Source organism: Rhinopithecus bieti, unplaced genomic scaffold, assembly GCF_001698545.2.
Source record: "Rhinopithecus bieti isolate Rb0 unplaced genomic scaffold, ASM169854v2 scaffold_52099, whole genome shotgun sequence".
NCBI lineage: Eukaryota > Metazoa > Chordata > Mammalia > Primates > Cercopithecidae > Rhinopithecus > Rhinopithecus bieti.
In genome coordinates this window covers 463309-488848 of record NW_016820939.1, presented here as the reverse complement: position 1 = coordinate 488848, position 25540 = coordinate 463309, and the positions used below count along the sequence as shown (strand labels likewise).

The 25540-nt window shown below is 38.3% G+C and overlaps 1 protein-coding gene across 1 annotated transcript in view; it reads right to left on the bottom strand.

The window, feature by feature from the left end:
- Nucleotides 1–25540, bottom strand: part of PTPN13 (protein tyrosine phosphatase non-receptor type 13) — a 223018-nt gene that overhangs the window by 68000 nt on the left and 129478 nt on the right. The window contains 9 exon segments of the mRNA XM_017860030.1: nucleotides 1756–1853; nucleotides 1993–2410; nucleotides 7715–7877; nucleotides 10988–11202; nucleotides 17202–17337; nucleotides 18055–18193; nucleotides 18470–18623; nucleotides 20615–20789; nucleotides 20912–20986. Coding sequence (XP_017715519.1) covers nucleotides 1756–1853; nucleotides 1993–2410; nucleotides 7715–7877; nucleotides 10988–11202; nucleotides 17202–17337; nucleotides 18055–18193; nucleotides 18470–18623; nucleotides 20615–20789; nucleotides 20912–20986 — 1573 coding nt within the window.

The following is a 25540-nucleotide window of genomic DNA, read 5'->3' as shown; positions in this document are numbered from 1 at the left end:
TAATGGGCATATTTTCATCTATTCGTTTAAATCTAGTATCTATAGAATAATAACATTATTTTGCAGCATAAATTTAATAACACAAACATATTGTTTTCTGAAAATATTTTGATATATCTAAATAAGAATAATGATGTGAAACTGGAATGAGTTTTTCATTTGTCCCAAGTGTTAAAGAAAAATTCATTATTCAATAGGTAAGAATGAATAATTACTAAAATTTGCATGAAACAATTTCCTTTAAGAGTGTTTTTTATTGTTTCTGTATGAATATTTACTTATCCTTCCTTTCTGGATACTGTAATGAATTTTCATATGGTAGAACAAAGCTTCTCTTCTTAATGAAAATAGTTTAGAATGTATGAGGCCCCATTATATGTGAACATACTTCGAAAAGTATTTCCTAAAAGATCAATCTCTTAGCCTATTTTCAACACATAGTTACCTATAGAATGAAATCTTGCCTTTTATCTAAGTTTTTTTAACTGACTGAAATTAAATTAATGATAGTATAATCTCTGAAAGCTGCGAAAGCCTACATTAATAAGGTAATGTTGCTTCCATAAATATTTATGTATTATAATGCAGAGTTCTCTTTTGTCTTCATTTACTCCACATACCCTGAATCCAATTATAGAATAAAAAAAGGAAACTGTGGTTAATTAGAGATAAATTAACAAACCTTGGGCCTAAGAAGAGCGTTTAGTAGTATTTCGTGAGACAACAGAAGGGAAACAATCCTCGTTTCCCTTTTGTTTCCCATGCTGTTTCATATTTTGAGTAGTAGTTCAGATCTCTGTGCTTAAAAGATCGACTCCAGTGCATTTCCTTTTTAAGGTGCACAAGACAACAGGAAACTTGAACTATTTATCTTAAAAGGTAGCATGTGTATGTGCATATATATAGATATATATGCACACATGCATGCACACACACACACACACACACACACACACATAACCTCACTTAAATAATATGCCCTGCTATCTGGGAGAAATTGAAGAAACTGAAATCAACTTAAGCATTTCTACCTATAAATCATAGCACATTTCATAAAATTATCTAAGGTTTTAGAGACAATTTTGTTCCTGCTAAGCTGAAAGCATCCTAAGTAAGTGTTTTTCCAAAACTATAGCATTACCAGAGTTCATTCACACTGGCTTGAAAGGAAAAGCCAAAAAAGGTAATCCAAAGTAATGGCACATGACAGTCTTAGCAAGACTGTCACGGCTACTGTGACCAAGAGAAGCTAACAGACTGGGCGTGGTGGCTCAAGCCTGTAATCTCAGCACCCTGGGAGGCCAATCAAGGTAGGCAGATCCCTTGAGTCCAGCAGTTCAAGACCAACCTGGGCAACATGGTAAAACCCTGTTTCTATAAAAAAAGTATAAAAAGCCAGGTGTGGTACTGCATGTCTGTAGTCACAGCTATTCAGCAGGCTGAGGTGGGAGGATCACTTGGGCCTAGGAATTTGTGGCTGCAGTGAGCCATGATCACTCCACTCCATCCTGGGTGACAGAGTAAGACCCTGTCTGAGGGGGAAAAAAAGAGAAGCTAATAGTCTGTACCATGAAGCAATCACTTGTTAAATCACGTGTTAATTTGATTTGGTGCATTTTAAGTAGCCTAAAATTTATATTCAGTTTTGGCAATCAGGACATGGAACCCAAAATAATTTGATAATTAAGATGATCTTGTTCACTTCCCTCTGAGCATGAGGTACGGGACAAAGAAGGTAAGCTTGTTTTTGCTGACCTAGAACATATGCTTGCCCAGGGTCTTCAATGGATGAGGAGTCTGATTCATGTTTCCTCCTTTCAGGACTTCTATTTAAACTCGCAACAGACTTTGAACTGAAGAGGGAAAAGGAAGGTAGGAGGGAAGTGTTAATGTAAAAAAATATGGTGAAAATAATAAAACGTCAAAACAAAAAGAAATGTATGAAATGTAGAATTTACAAATATGTAATTGGGTTAGTTAATATGTTCTTACTTATTAAGTTTTGTGACTCCTGCCAAAGATTCTGCATCAGATCTTGACATCTGGTGAGAAGGTTTTCCCACCAACTCTGCAATGGTTTGTGGTGGGGGTTCCATGTTAACAAGGACATTTTTCCAATGTGGATAGAGAGAGGCCTGACTGAGATCATGGTATGATTTACTCATCTCTCTAGGCTTTTCCTCCCATGAAGCTTTGTCATTCTTCTCTTTTGAACTGTTCTGCAATGGCTGGTAAAGCGACAGCTCTGAGCAGGATAGCCTCTTCAGAATCTCAGCTTGAACTGATAAAGGTCGAACAGCAAGTTTGTTGAGGGTGCTGCTGGCCAGACTGCCAGTGCTGATTGCTCGTCCCATATTAAATCCTCTAACAGACTCTGCTTGGAGATTCAGGCTCCTAAACGAAGCTCTCTCTACAAGGAAATAGGATTGCTTTACATGATGGAAACGCCACAGTACCTTTATGAGAATAATTATGTTAATAAATAAGCAGCATGTAGTTTTTAATCATTTTGATTGCCAGCATAAAGTAGGTAGCTTTCAAAGTGTGGCAATCAGGGTTTTAAAAAGGAGGGTTGAAGATCTGGTTTTCATACCATATCTTCATCTCGTTAGCTTTCTCTTAGTTGTAGCCTACTCAACATTTCCTGCTTCATCTAATGATTTTCTTGGATTCAACAATGTTTGGGGGTCAGGCTTGCTGACACCAAATTCCTTATAGGTTTCAGTTAGAAATGAGAATGACATTTAACACAGAAATTTTCAATGCTAGTACTGTCTCTACTAAAATATCAGCACCCAAGAATAGGGAGAGGGAGAGATGAAACCTGGATGGGCTGACATGGTGAACACACACCTGTAAAAGCTATGCAGAGGAGTTTTGCCCAGAGAGTTTTTAAAGCTTAAGGCAGATTGTGGTGATGGTGAATTGCATACTTTAAATGGGTGAACTGTATGGTATTGAATTATATCTCAATAATGCTGCTACAAAAAAAAAAAAGCATTTATGGCAAATTATTCCTTTTGTTATTTCACTACTATGCCAAACCTACCTTCTCACTGGGCTGACTTAATGATTTATCTGAGGCAACAGAGGAATGGGAGAATCAAGCAGTACTAATCTGTCTGTTTCAGTATCTGTAAATTAACATGATCAGGGAGCGCGGCACCTCTTTATGCTTCAATTTCTTTCACTCCCAAATACACATCCAAAGTTGTCTTATAGGGGCTAAATTTACAGATACTTTATAACAAGTGTTTGGCTATTCTATTTTGTAAGAATTCTATTTTGTAATATCACAGTGATATTTTAATATTTGAGGCTAATAACAAAAGCATTGCAGTATATGTAAATGAAGAATAGGAGAACAGGATTTCAAATGATTTAGTTTTTCATGCAGTTAGTGACCCATATCACAAGGCACTACCTTTGATCCCCTCTGGAAAGCAGCAATTCTATGTTGTTGCATTCTACATGGAATTAAGTTTGACTGCTACATACAACAACTGGGAACTTCCTTTTATAAAGAAAATGTCTCCCTTGAAGAAAAAGGAGGAGGAGGAAGAGGAGACAGAGGAGGAGGGAGGGAGGGGAGGAGGAAGAAAGAAAGAAAATATCAAATGATTACTGACTTAGATTCTTGGATTGTTTCATTTATCTTCTACTTCCTAGGAAGATTAATAATTGATATTTTCTCTCAGGCATAAAGAGGTAGGAAAACATTAAAGGTTTTTAATATTCATGCATCAGAATTAAGTTTAAAGAAACATGCCTTATTGTCACTAGGAAAATTCAATGATCTCTCTCTGAAATGGAAGTGGGCACCAAGTTACAAGAAGACCTTAAAAAACCAAAGACTTTTAAAAATACACCTTCGTTAAAAATTCCCATAATCAAGCCGGGCGCAGTGACTCACGCCTGTAATCCCAGCACTTTGGGAGGCTGAGGCGAGCAGATTACGAGGTCAGGAGATTGAGACCATCCTGGCTAACACGGTGAAACCCCGTCTCTACTAAAAATACAAAAAATTAGCCAGGCGTGGTGGCGGGCGCCTGTAGTCCCAGCTACTAGGGAGGCTGAGGCAGGAGAATGGCGTGAACCCGGGAGGTGGAGCTTGCAGTGAGCTGGGATGGCGCCACTGCACTCCAGCCTGGGTGACAGAGCGAGCCTCTGTCACAAAAAAAAAAAAAAAAAAAAAAAAATTCCCATTGTCATATTTACCTCAAAATACAAAGTTTTTATTAGAGCAAACAACACTATTCTATTTTCATTTACTTTACGAGTTGCCTATAATCCAACAAGCAAAATGAAGTCTTCAGAAGGAAATGCCTTTACACCCAATAGATTCCTCCATCCTTAAAGAAAATGTAGGCCAAATTTTGGCAGGAATAAGGATAGCTGGCTCAGTTTAGTCAGCTTTGTGAACATATTAGGGAATAAGATATTCAAATCCATTTGTAGCCTACTCTTGGATATGGGATGGGATCATAAACCAAGCATTTATCTGGTGTTTCCTACTGCCTTTTACCTGGAAAGAACTGCAACATGGATTAGAATGAACTTGTATCCTAATATTAATGTTTCAAATTAGAACACAAAGGCTTGCTAGCTCCATACTTAGTCTGCAATTCATACTTCCTAATCTGTTTCTGCTATTGTTCAGTCCCTGCTACCATTTTGTGATTTCTTATATCGTCAGCTTAATCATATTCTCTTTTTAGGAGAGGGACTTCATTTATTCTCTTATCCCATAGTACTGTGCACTTACAAACAGTAAATGCTCAATAACTGATTAATCTTAAATCCATGCAAATCAGTTCTTGGGAAATTCATCAAACAGAAAGTGCACTGGATTAGGAATTAAGAGATACGACCTCTATATATGACATGAGGGCAAAACACTATCTTCTCTCAACCTGTTTTGCCATTAGTAAAATTTTGAACTTAATGACCTGTAAGGTTCTTTCTAGCACCAATATTCCATGACTCTAAAGAAGCAGCATACATTTGTTAGCCCATTAACCTGCCACAGATAACACCAGTTGTTTTCACTTGTAGTACAAATAAATAGGCAGACAGTTACTTATAAGCCAAGGGGAAAGATACAGATCACACCATCTTAAAATGCTTTCATATATGAGGGCAAGGATACATAGCTGTTGTGATCCTGGGGGTAAACCTGTGATATATATATACAACAGTATCCCCAGCCCCACTCCATGGATGAAGAAATTGAGATTCCAAAAAGTCACTTACTTTGCTAAGGTCATTCATTCATCTACTACTACTGCTGCTGCTGCTGCTGCTACTATTACCACTATTACATAGTGTAGAAGCATATAGTATAGTAGTAGTACTATCTTCTAGTGGTAAAACAATGTTGATGATGGTGATGACAATAATGATAATGAATACTTCAGTAAATGTTTACTGAATATTTTTTGCCAGGTAGTTTTAAAGGGCTCTACATGTATGAATTAATTTTCGTTTCACAACTTTCTGATATAAGTATTATCTTACGGTAATCATTTTATAGATGAAGTAACTAAGGCAAAGAGTTTAAGTAGCTTGCCCAAGGTTTTAGGGCTTGTAAGTAACAGAGCCTAGTTTACCACTGGCAATTTGGCTCCTGAGCTCATGCTCTTAACTGCTATACTATATTGTTCTTCAGCATAAGAAATGTTGAGGATGAGAGACTAACTTCAAACTTTTGTCTTCTGATTCTGTTCACTATACTACAACTGTAACGAAGTAACCTTCAATTGTTATGGATTGTACTGAACAGAATATTAGTCAAAGTAAGAATGGTGATGGCTCTAATAGGTCTGATATTTCACTATACTTTGAAAATATATAAGAGCATATAAACTTTCTAGCAGAGCAAAGCAGAAAGAGAATAATGAGATTACTTTATGGCAGTGGTTATTGTATTTTAGCATGTGTAAAAATCATTACCGAGTTGGGAGGCCAAGGCAGGCAGATCACAGTCAGGAGTTTGAGACCATCCTGGCCAACATGGTGAAATCCTGTCTCTACTAAAAATACAAAAATTAGCCGGGCACGGTGGCAGGTGCCTGTAATCCCAGCTACTCTGGAGGGTGAGGCAGGAAAATCGCTTGAAACCAGAAGGCAAAGGTTGCAGTGAGCCAAGACTGCACCAAAACAAGATTTCGACAAGAGAAAAACTCTGTCTCAAAAAAAAAAAAAATAATAATAATTACTGAGGAAAGCCTGTTAAAGTACATATTCTAGGGTCCAAATTCCCAAAGACTGTAGCTTTCTGAGTTTTATGTAAGTTCCTGGAATCTTCATTTTAAATCAGCATACAACCTCCACCCCCCCATCATGATTCTGAAAGGTTGAGAAACATCTAGTCATAGGTTGCCATCGCCCCAGTCTGCTCTTATGGGGAAAATATTTTCTGAATGTGAAACAGTTTGGGTAAAGAATTCATAGGACTCTGCTGCACAAGGTCATCAGTGCTATTCCATTAAATTTTTAAATCACATACTTCTCACTGTTTCACTTATACCTGTAAGAATTTACTATGCAGAATTAAATTTTGTATAATTTTAATCTCTAATTGCAGAAATCACCAAATCAGTTTTATCTCTCTGAAATTTAAACATTTCAGTTCTGATTGAGATATTTTTTCAGAGTCAGATTAGTTTCTTCTGCTGACTCCTTTTCAAAAGAAAGTAAAACCATTCTCCTGACCATTTATATTAGGCACTATGATTATCCATCTCAATCTCTGAACAGGGATGCACCCAAGTAAAACAAATAGGTGGTAAATCTGCCACCCAGAAAACTATACAGTGTGTCTCTTCACTGTCCTGTTCTGGGCGCATACTTCCCCCATCCTCTGCCTTGTTTCCTATAGTCTTTCCCTCATCTCTAAAGCCCTTCCATTTATCTCCAAAGTACTTGCATTATTTTTATCTTTCATATCCAATTCAAGTGCCATCTGTCCAGTACTCTAGTCTCTGATTTCCCTCTTCTAACAGTATAGGTCATAAAGTCTGTACAATACAATCTGTTATTGAAATCCTGAACTTTATTTATTTTTTTGAGACGGAGTCTGGCACTGTCATCTGGGTTGGAGTCCAGTGGTGCGATTTCAGCTCACTGTAACCTCTGCCTCCTGGGTTCAAACGATTCTTCTGCCTCAGCCTCCCAAGTAGGTGGGATTACAGGTGCCCACTACCACACTTGGCTAATTTTTTGTATTTTTAGTAGAGACAGGGTTTCACCACGTTTGCCAGACTGGTCTCAAACTCCTGACCTCGTGATCCACCTGCCTCGCCCTCCCAAAGTGCTGGGATTACAGGCGTAAGCCACCGTGCCTGGCTGAAATCCTGAACTTCTATTGTGTATTGCTGTTTCAAGCATGTTGGTCTTACCTTTCGAAATATTGGATAAGTTTACTGAGGGTAGAGAACATGATCAAACTTTTATAATGTTTACATCAACTAGCCTTTCATTGCTAAGCACAAAATGGACATTTCAACAGGTACTCCCTAGGAGTCTTTTCTCAGGGTGAACATGAAGCTGAAATAGTGGTTTCATCTGTGACACCTTTATAGACTTGATTTAGCCATTTAACATGTATATACATTGTAAGTTTTCATCCTAAACATGGCAGTTCTTTTAAAACTTGGTGGCAAAAGTTCTGCATATTCCCAGGAGTCATCTGAAATAGTCTGTTTCTCCTTACCAATATCTTGGGCATCTTGGTTGCTCTGTCTTGCTCTCATCTGTAGTTGGAACTTATGCTGGGAAGAGCAGAGGTGCAGCAGGTACTGGCATACCTTACCGTTGTCTGTCTGGAAGGCATGTTTTATTCCATCTGATGTATTTTGCAATGTGATTTTCTTTTTCTACAATATTAACCAAGGGTATTCATAATTATAATAAGTAGAGATATTATTTACATTTCCTGTTATTAGGCACTGGGTGTTGACTTACATCTAATATAAATATAATCCTATATAGTCATGCATCACTTAACAATAAAGATATGTTCCAAGAAATACATCATTAGGTGATTTTGTCATTGTGCAAACATCCTGAAGTGCACTTATACAAACTTAGATGGGATAGCTTACTACTACACACCTAGACTATATGGTGTAGCCTATTGGTCCTAGGCTTCAAACCTGTATAGCCTACTAAATACTGTAGGCAACTGTTTGTGTAGTATGTATCTAAACACAGAAAAGGTGTGGTAAAGATATAACATTATAATCTTATGGGACCACCATTGCTCGTGGTCAGTTGTTGACGGAAAAGTCATTACATGGCACATGACTGTATTATTATAAACAAATGCAAGATATAAATTAATAGTTTGCCACTTTCAGAAATTGTAGCCTAAATCTAGATTGTATATATCAGTCATCAACAAAGGAAACTGATTCCTTTGATAAGATTATTGATATTTTGAATTTATAGTAATGTTTACAAACACCAAAACTGTTTGGAAAGGAAATAATAAATACGTGTTCTACTCTATTGGGTAAAGAAAATGAAAGTTTAACAAGATATTTTTATTAATATATAACGATAAGAGCTGGGATTCAGTTAAGTAGAGTCTGGGTGGCACAAAGGCTGAATAGAAGTTGTGGAAAATTAAAGAAAATGCGAGATGGAGAGGTACTGGTAACATAACTGCTGGGTTGAGAGATAAAACACATTGATATTTAGAGATAGTGATTTGTGCCAAATATAGGGAAAGTAGGAGAATCACCAAATCAGTTTCATCTCTCTGAAATTTCCTGAAAAGTGAATGTCTCTTGTGGAAGAGAGCATACTCAAATGGTGACCCATGTCTTAAGAGACCAGTGTTCAACATGTCAGGGATCTAAGACTAATATCACTGGAGAATCACTTAAGTTCAGTTAGACTGTACTCTAGCTCTTGGCTACTGTGCAGATTATTCTACTTCATGTCCCTTGTCTTTACTTCAAATGTGGAAATAGGCATGGAAAAGCCAAATTTAGTAGGCTTACAAGAGTTGTAATAACAGAGTATTACCCAGACTTCAATCATGTCATCTTTACAATTTCTAGCCTTGGTTATTTATAAATTTTTCAATGGACTTTTCTTACTTGTATAAATTCAAAGAAACTTTAGAAATAAAACGACATTGCTAAATTCTAGCTAGATATTGTTGCCAATTAAAGCTCCAGGATTAACTCTGTTTTCTTTGTTAGAAACAGAAATCAGTAAGTATTAGAGAGGAGCTAAAGATACAGTAGCAACAAACTAGTATCTTGATTATCAGTAGTATACCAAGTAACTCTTCAAATACTTGGAGAACATTTTTTCTTTCCTAACAAACATACCACTTAACCACTGTCAAGGAATTTGCAAAGACACTGAACTCCATAGTTGTAAAACTCTCTCACTGATTCAAGCATTAACATTAAAGAATCTTCTTAGTTCATCAGTCAAAAGAACTACAGAACCAGTACCTATAATAAAAACCCAAAGGCAGCAAAGATCACACACACAAAAATGCAGAGATAGGTTAGAGGTTCATATTAATTATGAAAAGTGATAGTATAGATGATTTAATATCTAAGAAAGATGTATAGTTTTGAAACACAAATGAAGAATATTTGATTCTCTCCAAGTGTTAATGGATGGACTGGATAAGAAATGTGCTTGAGAGAACTCAGTTGTGAGATATGAGAAGACAAATGGTAACTTTTCCACTTCCCCAGAGGTTAGCAGAAATAAAAAGGAGGGTTAAAAAAACAGAGTTCTGTGTTAGAGAAAGAACTTCAGGATAAATGAATGCTATTAAATATAGGAATAATTTGAGTGGGAATGTGAACTATTCTCTATTCCCGCAGATCTTTAAAAATGAACGAATCACGGCTAGTTCTATATATGGGCGTCAGTGTGGTAGCTTGGCAAATTACATAGAGCTGAATGCTGTGTGGTTATTTGACTTGTTGCCTTTTCAAAACGGTCCAAACTGGATTTCTACTTAATTAATTTAAGGTTTCCTTCAGACGTGGGCTCTGCCAGCATTTCCACTGGGGGAAGGTAAATTAAACCCAGGTAATTTCCTGGTCCTGACAATCTTGAGAAGATGTGGGTGGTCTGGAGAACATATTATTTGGCAATCTTGTGATATCTCTTGGTTTCAGAGGAAACCAATCAACTAACCATTAGGTCTAGAAAGGGTCTCAGGGTTGAAGATTATCCAGATTCATCAGGACCTTGGTAACTATATAAACACTGTTTTGCTGAGACTATACTTTAGCCTAAATATGAACTAAAGGTATCAGTAGTTCCTGAATACCACTAGGAAAACAAACATCTGAACATATTAATATTTTTTATTCATCTCTGAAGTTGGCCAATGGAACTTTAACGTTCAGGTATCCCAACTAGGTCCAAAATCAAAATATGCCTTTATCGCTAACTATCTTCCATAAACATATTATTTTCTAAAAATCATTTTCTAACTTTATCTCTATAGAGAGCTGTACACCAAAAATCTAAAACTGCAGAAAGTCCTGGGACTAATTCATAAAATCCAGTAAGTCTCTGTACCTCTGAGATTCAAATAACAGTTGCTACGAGGGGGTCTACTATTGGGCCAGACAAGGTTCACTAGGGTTAAGATAATTATCTATCTTAAAAACATTAGGAGGATTTCTCTGTGTGAGACGTTACAACCCTAGAATAAGTTCTGACTTACTCAGAGAATTCAAGCTGGTTGTAATTTAACTAAAGTTAATTGAGCATATAACCAGTCAGGAATGTGTAATAATCTTAAAAATCACCTGTTGAAAAAACCAGACATAAATAAAATCTCAATAATACTTTCTACAACTACAAAGGAAGAGTTAAATAGTATTAAGATGTATTATCCCCATTGAGTGGCAGAGTCTAAGGAAAGTCTGTTAATATGTTACACGGAAGTTGGTAATAACATTTGAAAATATAATGAAAAGAGGTTAAATGGACATACAGAAAAAGATATTTTCTTCGTTTCCCTCCATGGAAAGCGAAGGACCAATGTGCGCACTCCATTGTGAACTTCAAACACAAGGACACCTTTAGAACAGACTCCAAGCAATATTCCTGTTTGTGACTTTTTCTCAGGGTGCACTCGGTGAAAATGAACTCCATATTCTGTCAGTCTTTGGCAGACCTGTTGGAATAATATCATACCATAGCAATACACTTTGGTAAATGGTGACATAAAGCTGTATGATATGGTTTAGCTGTGTCCCCACCCAAATCTCATCTTGAATTCCCATGTGTTATGGGAGGGACCCATTGGGAGGTAATTGAATCATGCGGGCAGGTCTTTCCTGTGTTGTTCTCATGATAGCAAATAAGTCTTACAAGATCTGATGGTTTTAAAAAGGGGAGTTTCCCTGTACAAGCTCTCTTCTCTTGTCTGCCTCCATGGGAGACATGCCTTTCACCTTCTGCCATGATTGTGAGGCCTCCTCAGTCACATGGAACTGTAAGTCCATTAAATCTCTTTCTTTTGTAAATTGCACTCTCTCAGGTATGTCCTTATCAGCAGCGTGAAAATGAATTAATACAGCAGATAGGTACCAGTAGAGTGGGGCATGGCTGAAAAGATACCTGAAGATGTGGAAGTGACTTTGGAACTGGGTAACAGGTAGAGGCTGGAACAGTTTGGAGGACTCAGAAGAAGACAGGAAAATGTGGGAAAGTTTGGAACTTTCTAAAGACTAGTTGAATGGCTTTGACAAAAATGCTGATGGTGATATGAACAATAAGGTCCAGGCTGAGGTGGTCTCAGATGGAGATGAGGAACTTGCTGGGAACCTGTTGGGAACTGGAGCAGAGGTGACTCTTGTTATTTTATTTTATTTTTTTCAGCAAAGAGATTGGCAGCATTTTGCCCTTTCCCTAGAGATTTGTGGAACTTTGAACTTGAGAGAGATGATTTAGAGTATCTGGCAGAACAAATTTCTAAGCAGCAAAGCATTCAATATGTGACTTGGGTGCTGTTAAAGGCATTCAGTTTTAAAAGGGAAACAGGGCATAAAAGTGTGGAAAATTTGCAGCCTGACAATGTGATAGAAAGAAAATTCCATTTTCTGAGGAGAAATTCAAGCTGGCTGCAGAAATTTGCATAAGTAGCAAGGAGCCAAATGTTAATTACCAAAACAATGGGGAAAAGGTCTCCAGGGCATGTCAGAGACCTTTGTGGCAGCCCCTCCCATCACAGGCCTGGAGGTTTAGGAGAAAAAAATGGTTTTGTGGGCCAGGCCCAGGGTCCCTCTGCTGCATAGAATCTAGGGACTTGGTGCCCTGCATCCTAGTCACTGCAGCTGTGACTAAAAGGGGCCAAGGTACAGCTCAGGCTGTTGTTTCAGAGGCTGGAAGCCCCAAGCCTTGGCAGCTTCCATATGGTGTTGAGCCTGTAGGTGCAGAGAAGTCAAGAGCTGAGGTTTGGGAACCTTTGTCTAGATTTCAGAGGATGTATGGAAACTCCTGGATCCCAGGGAGACATTTGCTGCAGGGGCAGGGCCCTCATGGCGAACCTCTGCTAGGGCAGTAGGGAAGGGAAATGTGGGGCTGGAGCCTGCACACAGAGTCCCAATTGGAGCACCACCTAGTGGAGCTGTGAGAAGAGGGCCACTGTCCTCCAGACTCCAGAATGGTAGATCCAATGACAGCTTGCACCATGTATCTGGAAAAGCCACAGATACTCAACACCAGCCCATGAAAGCAGCCAGAAGGGGGGCTATACCCTGCAAAGCCACAGGGGCAGAGCTGCCCAAGACCTTGGGAGCCCACCTCTTGCATCAGCGTGACCCAGATGTTAGACATGCAATCTAAGGAGATCATTTTGTAGCTTTAAGGTTTGACTGCCTTGCTGGACTTGCATGGGACCTGTAGCCCTTTTGTTTTGGCCAATATCTCCCATTTGGAATGGCTGTATTTACCCAATGCCTGTACCGCCATTGTACCTAGGAAGTAACTAACTTGCTTTTGATTTTACAGGCTCATAGGCAAAAGGGACTTGCCTTATCTCAGATGAGACTTTGGACTGTGGACTTTTGAGTTAATGCTGAAACAAATTAAGACTTTGGAGAACTGTTGGCAAGGCATGCTTGGTTTTGAAATGTGAGGACATGAGATTTGGGAGGGGCCAGAAGCAGAACATGGTTTGGCTGTGTCCTCACCCAAATCTCATCTTGAATTTCCACATGTTGTGGGAGGGAGCCAGTGGGAAGTAAGTGAATCACGGGGACAGGTCTTTCCCATGCTGTTCTCATAATAGTGAGTAAGTCTCACAAGATCTGATGGTTTTAAGAGGGGGAGTTTCCCTGTACAAGCTATCTTCTCTTGTCTGCCACCATGTGAGACCTTCCACGACGATTGTGAGGCCTCCTCAGCCATGTGGAACTACATGTAAGTCCATTAAACCTGTTTCTTTTGTAAATTGCCCAGTTCGGGTATATGTCTTTATCAGCAGTGTGAAAAAGGACTAACACACTGTATCAATGTAGTTTAATGTGGAAAGGATAATCTTTTCAACAAAGGTTACTGGAACAACTGTATATCCACACGCCAAAAAAAGTGAATTTCAACCCTTACTGCACCCTACATATGAAATGTAACCAAAAATGGATCACAGACCTAAATACAGGCACTAAAAGCATTAAACTTAGAAAGTATTTGCGACCCTGGGTTGGGCAAAAATTTCTTAGATGGAACATAAAAACTATAAACTAGAAAATAAAAAAATTGGAAACTTCATTAACATTGAAAACTTGCTCATCAAGAGTTAATGTTGGCCAGTGCAGTGGCTCATGCCTGTAATCCCAGCACTTTGGGAGGCCAAGGCAGGCAGATTACTTGAGGCTAGGAGTTTGAGACCAGCCTGGCCATCATGACAAAATCCTATCCCTGTGAAAAATACAAAAATTAGCCAGGTGTGGTGGTGCACACCTGTAATCCAAGCTACTCAGGAGGCTGAGGCAGAAGCATCACTTGAACCTGGGAGGTGGAGGCTGCAGTGAGCCAAGATTGCACCACTGCATTCCAGCCTGGGCAACCGAGTGAGACTCTTAAAAATAAAAAAGAAGAGTCAATGTTAAGAAAATGTATGGCAAGCCACAGACTAGGAGTAAATATATGTAAACATATATCTGATAAAAGACTTGTATGCAGAATATTTAAAGAACATGTACTTCTCAACAGTAAGGAAACATATAACCAGTTACAAAAGGGGGTAAAAGGTTTCATTCGACACATCAATAAAGATGATATATAAATAGCAAATAAACACATGAAAAGACTGGTCAACATAAATAGTAATGAGGGAAGTACAAATTAAAACCATAATAATATACCACTACTCACCCATTTCAAATGTTAAAGTGAAAAAGACTGAAACTACCAAGTGTTGTCAAGGATGTGGAGCAACTGAAATTCACACACTGTTGGTAGGACTGTAAAACTGTACAATGATTTGGAAAACAGTTTGGAAGTTTCTCACAAAGTTAAACACGCACTTACCATAGGTCCCAGCAATCCTATTGCTAGATATTTACTCAGGAGAAATAAAACTGTGTTCACAGAAAATGTGAACTGGAATGTTTATAACAGCTTTATATCTATCAACTAATGAAAAGAATAAACAAATTATACATTTGCACAAATAAAAACTACTCAGAAAAAAAAGAAAAGAAACTACTGATATATACCACCCCAAGGATGAATCTTAAAAGTATTATTCTAGGCCAGGCATGGTGGCTCATGCCTGTAATCCCAGCACTTTGGGAGGCCGAGGCAGGCAGATCACAAGGTCAAGAAATCGAGACCATCCTGGCCAACATGGTGAAACCACGTTTCCACTAAAAACAAAAAAAAATTAGCCGGGCGTGGTGGCATGTGCTTGTAGTCCCAGCTACTCCAGAGGCTGAGGCAGGAGAATGTTTGAACCCGAGAGACGGAGGTTGCAGTGAGCCGAGATCATGCCACTGCACTCCTGCCTGGCGACAGTGAGACTCCGTCTCAAAAACAGAAACAAAAAAAAGTATTATTCTAAGTGAAAGAAGCCAGACATAAAAGACTGTATATTATTTTTTACATGACATTCTAGAACAAAAAAATACTATGGTAATAGCAGATCAGTAGTTGCTAAGGGTTACAGGTAGGGGGAGGGGACTGACTATAAAGAGACATGAGAGAACTTTCTGTATTCGAAATGTGCTATATCAGGAGTTGGTAAGCTTTTTCTGTAAAGGGCCAGATAGTAAATATTTCAGGCTTTGTGGATCATATGATCTTTATTGTAATGACTGGACTTTGCGGTTGTAGTATGAATGCAGATACAGATGATATATAAAGAAATGAGTATGGACTAGTTCCAATAAAACTATTTATAGAACAGGCAGGCCACAGTTTGCTAACCCTTGTTCTCAAGACTGTTGTGCTGAATACATATTTTTATATTTTATTTTACTTTACTGTTTTATTTTATTTTGAGATGGGATCTCATTCTGTTGCTTAGACTGGAACCCAGTGACAAGATCAAAGCATACTGCAGCCTCAAACTCCCAGGCTCAAGTGATCCTACATCAGCCTCCCAACCAGCTGGGATTATAGACATGCATAACTATGCCAAAGCTCAATGGCATATGTATTTTAAAAACTCACCGAACACATACAAATGGTAAATTTTATTGCATATAAATTATACTTCAATAAAGCAGATTTACAAAAGATATTTCAAAAGCAACATAATATATAGCAAAAGTGAAGCCTTAGAAGGTTGTGTTAACAAGATAAAACTTCTTAAGTTAGAAGAAAGATGCTGAAGTTAAAGGGAAATGAAGTAACAGAATATATTATTAGAAGGAGTAGGGCAACCTAATATTCATTAGGCATGCTAATTACAGGGAGAAAACTGAAACTTAGAGAAGTTAAATACATTGTCCAAGGTCACTCAGCTAGTTGAAATAAGAATTCAAATGCATCAAGACCATCCTGGCTAACATGGTGAAACCCCGTCTCCACTAAAAATACAAAAAACTAGCTGGGCGACGCGGCGGGCGCCTGTAGTCCCAGCTACTCGGGAGGCTGAGGCAGGAGAATGGCGTGAACCCGGGAGGCGGAGCTTGCAGTGAGCTGAGATCCGGCCACTGCACTCCAGCCTGGGCGGTCTCAAAAAAAAAAAGAATTCAAATGCAAGACTGTCTGCCTGCAAATCCTCATGCAAATTCTTTTCACTGTGCCAATCTGCCTTCTACCTTTATTAATAAAATTACAGTGTAACTTCTTACTTTCTACAAGTATAAAATGTAATAACTAAGAAAAGTGTAGGTCCATAATTTAATATTTTAAATTTAGACTCAAACAGAACAAACCATCTTGCCTTTCTTTCTTTCCATGAACACTAGATTAAAGGTTATATAAGTCTGTGAATAAAATCCTTTCATAAATTTTCATAGGGCTGGGAAACTTGGTTTCTTTCTATATGTAGCAGCGAACGGAAGGCATACTGTTATATCCTAGGAAGCTAAAACAGAAGAATGTTCTGAAAATTTGTCTTTTCAATGGAACACTATCTTATATTTGCTATTTGCATTGGAAATTTACATGGTACTATTTTTCTTGATCATAAATGCACTATTTATCTGAGGTCATATAGAAGCTGGTTATAGGTCTAATAGAACTGTAACCTAGTAAGTCATTTTTTTCTGACTCTCTACCCCTATCTACATTAATTGGCATTTAGTGGGAAGACCATTTTTAAAGGATGTAACTGAATTTTAAGCCTTTTGAGAAAAAGCAAAACAAACAATTCTAGAATCAGTATGAACTTGCCTCTCTTATCAAGCCATTCACCAAATTAATTTGCTTATTCTGTATAATGTATTTTGATTTTGCGTATGGAATAAGATAAAAGCATAGGATTAACAGCCAGATAGAGATGGGTTCAAATCATATTTGCCCCATATCTCTGGGAACATTACATTTCCTCTTTGAGTCTCATTTCCCTTTTTTACAAAATGGGAATTAAAATACCATAATTTTAGTCAGCAATAAATGAGATGAGATTATGCACAGTATCAGTTTTTGGCACTTGAACTCTTAGATATGTGTTCTCTAACACTTCTTGCTTACTTGAAAAGATACAAAGCTTATCATTTGTAATCTTGCATGCTTACCTTTAAAATTCTAACTCTGTCTCTTTTCAGAAGCTCCCACATAGGTACTATGCAATTTGGGTAACTCTTCTTTGATATAGGATAAATCTAGTTTCTCCATCACTCTGGCGGGCAAATAGTGCTCCATTCTAAAGTAAGACACACCATGAACCTAGAAAAAAGAATGTTTTCATAAGCAATTGCTTGCCTTTTATTGGAACAAACCCTCTTCTATCTTAAAGAAGTTCTTGCTTTGGCTAAGAGATGAAGTACTTCTATTTCTACATCTCTCTCTGAGGAATGAGTTTTAGAAGAAATGCATCAGTCTTTCTTTTTTTATTCACTGAGATAAAATGACTGAACTGATTAGCAAGTTTGAGGAGTGTGACATTCAAGGGCCTCATATCACTATAATTTAGGATGAACGTTGTGAAGGATGCTGCTCCAGTGGCACAGCTTCCAGCCCCTTGCTTCCTCTTAGATCACTTTTATTTAGAAACATCAGGCTTTAAGTATACTGTGAGTTCTCCATACAGTAAGCTCTGCCAGGCTACCAGCCCATTATGTGGAAGGCAGAAGATCCTTTTAATTTATATTTAACTAATAACTCCTGTGTCTAGTCTCTGTAGGTTAGAACTTGGAAGAAGGAGTAAGTGGTAGATATTCCTAAACTCCAAAACAGGATAACTCTAAACACGAAAAAAAAATCCCACACTTCATGATTTTATATAATTGATATACATGGAGTGCTTGGTCATTTTGAGGTACCAAAGAAGTCTCTAAATCTTCAGATCTAAACATCAAACACGTGAATTATGTTTAGTCATTAACTATGTTAAAGGTAAGAATACCAAACAAAAATGGTCCTGGATAAAAACATAAATCCTACCTCTGGTTGATAATCTCCATACTCAGCCTGGAGAGCCAAGGATGCCAGCAATAAGGAAGTCTCATCATCACAGTGCATCCTTTCCTCCAAAATATCTTTTCGAAGCTGAAGGTAATACTGGTGACATGTCAGAGTATGTCTAAAAAAACAAATACACAGACATCTTGGTCTTTGATTTTGAATACTACAGTGATTTTTATTATAGGCATGTAAGGTTAGTTTCCATGAGTTTATTATTAAGCTTATTATTAAGCTTCTAAGGCATAAAGATTAAATAAACTGTGTTGAAGGAAATACTACTTTTATCATAAAGCAGACATTATCATTGATTGGAATCAAGTAATTCAGTATCAGTAAGCAAAGGGTCAAAAGACCAGTGTCCAAAGGGAGCAAAAGAGAAACCTTGTGTACTCACTGTATTAGACTAACATCATCCACAAAAAATTTAATTCTGAAAAACAAAGTAAAATTAACAGTGGCTTTGGTCTTTTTCTTTGGTTCTTCTTTCCATCCCTCTGGGGCCACTTTGGTTAATTTTAAGTCAGGATCAACAAAGAAATATTCATTATCTAAAACAGAATGAGAAAATGTTCAGATAAAATAAAACTACTTTAGTGTTTTCTTCTAATTTCTTCACTTTTTGGTCAGACTTGCATAAAAGAGTATCATATGAGAATATAAATACAAGACTGTTAAAAATGTGGCAGGCAGGGAGCTCTGAGACACTCCATTTAGATGGGAGGCAATATGGCCCACTCTTTTAAGAATGGGGGCTCTAAAGACATACAGTCCTAGATTCAACACCTGGCCACAACATTTACTATCTGTATGACACTGGATATATTATTTTACCTCTCTAGACATCAGTTCTCTTGTCTTTAAGATCAGGATAGTGGTAATCCTTGCTTTACAGCATTGTTATAAGGATCAAATGACATAATGAATAAAAACACTTGTTAAAGCACACAGTATATGGTAAACATTTAATAAATATTAGCTAGTACTTACTATTATTGAGTTACCAGCTGAAACCTGGGAGGAATGACATTCATCATTTTATTTTTTAATGTCATTAGTTAACTATTATTTACTCTCTCCAAATAAAAGAATTACTCAATACTGTCTGGGCGGAGGGAGGGAGGGAACAAAAGAACAAAGGGACTAAAATGGCACATTTCCGGGTTCTTCATTGTTAACTTTCCCGCGCCCGGGAAAGACACGGGTCGACTGCGCAGGCGCAACCCCACCTCTGACGGAGAAAATTGAAACCTACCTAGCCGCTCCTACCGCCCCGCCCCCGACCCGCCTATGTCCCACCCACTGCCCACCCACTCCCGGGCCCAGGACATAAAAGCCGCTCCGGCGGGGCGCGGTGCGAACTTCCTTGGCCCTTGCTCGTGCGCGGACCTAGGAGCCTCGCCCGAGAACTGCCGGAGTGACTTCGTAGGCCTCCACCGCGGGAGACCGGTGAACCTCGCCCCTCCTTCACATTGGCTTGTAAATAAAGTTTTCTTTTACTTTGCCTACTTGTCTATTCTCTGGCATTTACTCTGGTGGTCATCTGGAGCAAATCAAATACAATTTGATTTGAGCAGAATCTATAAGAAGTTAGGTGTAGTATAAACAGAAATTTGGATGAACTGAATCAGCTTCATGTAGACAATACTGACTGATTAGTCTAAAAGTAAAATTAGTAGTGATAGAACATCAGTAGGTACTAATTGACTATTTATTGGATGAGTCTACAGCATAAATTATTCATTTTTAAGGCACAATAATTCAATAATCTATATTGAGGGAAATATTTCTTTTAGGATTCAGAAGATATTATGAGCTTATAGAGTTTTAGGATCCTTTAACCTGTCAGTTGTCATTTATGGTACTTTGCTGTCTAAGCTTTCCAAGTTAAATTCTGAGGTAAACAGGAATCTGAAATATTAAAGAGTAACTTACAAATATAATGACTTATTTAAAAAGGAGACAAATTCCAAAAAGTTTCTTACTGCTCTGGCAACTCTAACTGGTAAGTAGGAGAGGCTTCTACTGAAGCTGTGTCTTAGACCACTGTGGTTATAAACATCATGGAGTTAAGTGGATACAATATTTAAAAGATATGTGAAATAACTAATTTTAGCCATCAATTGACATTTTAAAAGTCACTATGATTTTAGGATAGTAGGCTAAATAAATTGATGTGGAAATTCAGAAACAGGGTCTTGCTATATATTCAGACTCATATTAGGATACTAATTTCTAGAGTATACATGTAGGCCATTAACATATAAAATGGTCCCTAAAATATAATTAGAATCTATTTTTATATAACCATAGCAAAAAATAAAAAAAAACTTCCCAGTCAGATACAGAAGATGCCCAACAAACACAGCTATTAAAACAATGAAAATATCTGGGAGAATAAAGGGAGTTCCTAACTCACTTCTACTGACTAGTTCATTTAGTTACTAATTGTCAAAATGAGGTCAGGCATGGTAACAAACATAGGAAGTCAGCTTGTTGCTAAGTTTCTATACTGTACTCTGAATACAAAATGTCTTGGTACCTTTGAGGGTAGCTAAAGCAAACAAATGATGCTCTACTAAGCCAATATGCGCCACAACCATATCAAACACATCTTTACATATCGTTTTGGTATCACAGGTCAGTTCCAGTCTCTGCCCGTTCAGAAGCATTATGTTTACTTTCCTTCGGTTATCCTCATTCTTCCCTTTCTTAGTCTACAATTGAAAAAATAAATGGCATTCATGAAAATAAGCATTATTAAAATTTTAACTGTTTTTTAGCACTAAATTAGTGAAATTATTTTCTAAGTGTGACACAAATTGGTTTTATTACTTACAAGAATAGACCGTGGCAAATCCAAAGATATAAATGGTTCAATTGTCATTTTCACAAACTCAGGGCCAAAGAAATTCTGCAAATCACATAAGCAGAATCAATAGTTTTACTATTTATTCTAGTTTTTTCCTTGAAAGGAAAATAATGTAACAACAATAAATTACTTATGAAACTATAAAATCACCACATTAGAACTAGGTGATCTAAAAAAAAAGTCGAAGCTTTCATGAAGAAGTATGCCGGAATTTACCAAGAACAGAAATAAATGGAGTATGCCTTACATTAACTTTAAACAAGTTTTCCCCATCTTTGTTTTCTACTATTGATGCTGATGTCAAAAATAATGCCTGACTTTTATACTGTTTTACAGGGTTTTCACTATTTGGCATCCAGATAGACTCAGACTCAAAAAAAAAAAAAAAAAATAGTATTCAAGAAGTAATAAAGAGTTATTAAGCTCATATAAGGATTTGGTTTAATACTGCTAATGCATGAAGTGATTGAACAGAATCTCATTGTCTTAGAAAGTGACATTCAGACTAAAATAGATCGTAGGGTAGGTGTGTGGCTCACAACTAATCCCAGTGCTTTGGGAGGCTGAGGCAGGAGGATCACTTGAGGCCAGGAGTTTGAGACCAACCTGGGCAACACAGAACCTGTTTCTACAAAAAATAAAAAAAGTAGCTGGGCACTGTGATGCATGCCTGTAGTTCAGCTACTTAGGAGGCTGAGGCCAGAGGATAACTTGAGCCCAGGAGTTCCAGGCTGCTGTGAGCTATAATCATACCACTACACTCCAGCCTCGCCAACAAAGTAAGATCCTGCCTCTAAAAAAATTAAAAGCAAACAGACAAAAACAAAAAAAAAACTGGTCATAGTTAAAAGACATCTACTTTGTGTCTATATATATTTACCTGTAATCACTATCTTGGAACCCTTTGACACTGTACTTTTTGTTTTAAATAGTGGCAACTAGGGATAGTATCAGTCACATAGTCTCTGATCCTTGTTAATGTCCCCAGCAAGAAAATATCTCAGGAAATAAAGGACCCATGAGATGGGGAAAGTGGAGTGCAAACTCTGTACTTGCTGCTTCTCAATCTATGATTTCCCCTTTCTCCTCTTGTATATTCTGGGGTTTTGGCCAAAGGGGAGAACTAGTTTAGGAGACAACTTAAAACAAGTTAGACTCTGGGTGGGAGAAGGTTTGAGAAAAGACTGAAAGATTATATCTTAATGGGCAAAAGGTAGAATGAAACCAGGGCTAATCTTAAGGCCAGAGGCAGGTGGTTTGTGTGTATGTGTAGGTCTGTGCTTGAACTAATGGATGTTACCAGAGTTTCATTTTTGTTGGTTTCTTCTTTGCATTTGGTTGTACAGCACACTGATTGTTTGGTGTAGGAATTCTATTCAATTTAATTGACTGTGTAACATGTGACAGATAACATTTATGTAAAAGTAAAAGTTTAACATAAGGGGCTTATTAATATTCAATGAACTAATAGGACACATTTTAAGCAAGAATAGAAATAGAGTAGAAAGAATGAAAGTGGAAGACAGCCGAATAGGAAGAGCTCCAGTCTGCAGCTCCCAGCGTGATCGACACAGAAGATGGGTGATTTCTGCATTTCCAAGTGAGGTACCTGGTACATCTCATAGGGATTGGTTGGACAGTGGGTGCAGCCCTCGGGGGCAAGCTGAAGCCGGTGGGGAGGGGGGTGTTGCCTCACCCAGGAAGCCCAAGGAGTACGGGGATTTCCTTTTCCTAACCAAGAGAAGCTGAGACAAACTGTACCTGGAACAACAGAACACTCCCACCCAAATACTGCACTTTGCCCACAGTCTTAGCAACCAGCAGACCAGGAGATTTTCTCCCGTTCCTGGCTCGACAGGTCCCACAACCATGGAGCCTTGCTCACTGCTGGCGCAGCAGTCTGAGATCAACTTGAAGGCTGCAGCCTGGCGGGGGAAGGGATGTCTGCCATTGCTGAGGCTTGAGTAGGTAAACAAAGCAGCCAGGAAGCTCATACTGGGTAGAGTCCACTGCAGTTCAGCAAGGCCTGCTGCCTCTATAGACTCCACCTCTGTGGGCAGGGCATAGCTGAACAAAAGGCAGCAGAAAATTCTGCAGACTGAAACATCCCTGTCTGGCAGCTCTGAAGAGAGCAGTGGTTCTCCCAGCATGGCATTTGAGCTCTGAGAACGGGTCCTTGACCCCCCCCCATAGCCTAACCGGGAGACATGTCCCAGTAGGGGCTGACAGACGCCTCATACAGTTGGGTGCCCCTCTGGGACAAAACTTCCAGAGGAAGGATCGGCAGCAATATTTGCTGTTCTGCAGCATCCACTGGTGATAGCCAGGCAAACAGGGTCTGGAGTGGACCTCTAGCAAACTCCAAAGACCTGCAGCTGAGGGATCTATTAGAAGAAAAACTAACAAACAGAAAGGAATAGCATCAATATCAACAAAAAAAGGACATCTACAACAAACCCCATCTGTAGGTCACCAACATCAAAGACCAAAGGTAGATAAAACCACAAAGATGGGGAGAAACCAGAGCAGAAAAGCTGGAAATTCTAAAAACCAGAGTGCCTCTTCTCCTCCAAAGCATCGCAGCTCCTCACCAGCAACAGAACAAAGCTGGATGGAGAATGACTTTGACAAGTTGACAGAAGTAGGCTTCAGAAGCTTGGTAATAACAAACTTTGAGCTAAAGGAGCATGTTCAAACCCACTGCAAGGAAGCTAAAAAACTTGCAAAAAGGTTAGATGAATGGCTAACTAGAATAAACAGTGTAGAGAAGACCTTAAAAGACCTGATGGAGCTGAAAACCACAGCACAAGAACTTCGTGATACACGCACAAGCTTCATTAGTTGATTTGATCAAGTGGAAGAAAGGGTATCACTGATTGAAGATCAAATTAATGAAATAAAGCGAGAAGGCAAGTTTACAGAAAAAAAGAGTAAAAAGAAACAAACAAAGCCTCCAAGAAATATGGGACTATGTGAAAAGATCAAATCTACGTATGACTGGTGTACTGGAAAGTGATGGGGAGAATGGAAGCAAGTTGGAAAACACTCTTCAGGATATTATTCAGGAGAACTTCCCCAACCTAGCAAGGCAGGCCAACATTCAAATTCAGGAAATAAAGAGAACACCACAAAGATACTCCTAGAGAAGAACAATCCCAAGACACATAATTGTCACATTCACCAAGGTTGAAATGAAGGAAAAAATGTTAAGGGCAGACAGAGAGAAAGGTCAGACAAAGGGAAGCCTAACAGACTAACAGCAGATCACTCTGCAGAAACCCTACAAGCCAGAAGAGAGTGGTGGCCAATATTCAATATTCTTAAAGAAAAGAATTTTCAACCCAGAATTTCATATCCAGCCAAACTAAGCTTCATAAGTGAAGGAGAAATAAATTCCTTTACAGACAAGCAAATGCTGAGAGATTTTTGTCACCACCAGGCCTGCCTTACAAGGGCTCCTGAAGGAAGCACTAAACATGGATAGAAACAACCGGTACCAGCCACTGCAAAAACAGGCCAAATTGTAAAAACCATCGATGCTATGAAAAAATTGCTGCAATTAATGGGCAAGATGACCAGATAACATCATAATGACAGGATCAAATTCACACATAACAATATTAACCTTAAATGTAAATGGGCTAAATGCCCCAATTAAAAGATACAAACTGGCAAATTGGATAAAGAGTCAAGACTCATTGGTGTGCTGTATTCAGGAGACCCATCTCACATGCAGAGATACACATAGGTTCAAAATAAAGGGATGGAGGAAGATCTACCAAGCAAATAGAAAGCAAACAAACAAACAAACAAACAAACAAACAAAAAGTGGGGGTTGCAATCCTAGTCTCTGATAAAACAGACTTTAAACCAACAAAGATCAAAAGAGACAAAGAAGGCCATTACATAATGGTAAAGGGATCAATTCAACAAGAAGAGCTAAATATCCTAAATATATATGCACCCAAGACAGGAGCACCCAGATTCATAAAGCAAGTCTTTAGAGACCTACAAAGAGACTTAGACACCCACACAACAGTAATGGGAGACTTAAACTCAGCTCTGCAACAAGTGGACCTAATAGACATCTACAGAACTCTCCACCCCAAATCAACAGAATATACATTCTTCTCAGCACCGCATTGCACTTATTCTAAAATTGACCACATAATTGGAAGTAAAGCACTCCTCAGCAAATGTAAAAGAACAGAAATCACAACAAACTGTCTCTCAGACCACAGTGTGATCAAATTAGAACTCAGGATTAAAAAACTCACCCAAAACCACACAACTGCATGGAAACTGAACAACCTGCTCCTGAATGACTACTGGGTAGATCACGAAATGAAGGCAGAAATAAAGATGTTCTTTGGAACCAATGAGAACAAAGACTCAGTGTACCAGAATCTCTGGGACACATTTAAAGCAGTGTGTAGAGGGAAATTTATAGCACTAAATGCCCAAAAGAAAAAGCAGAAAAGATCTAAAACCGACACCCTAACATCACAATTAAAAGAACTAGAGAAGCAAGAGGAAACACATTCAAAAGCTAGCAGAAGGCAAGAAATAACTAAGATCAGAGGAGAACTGAAGGAG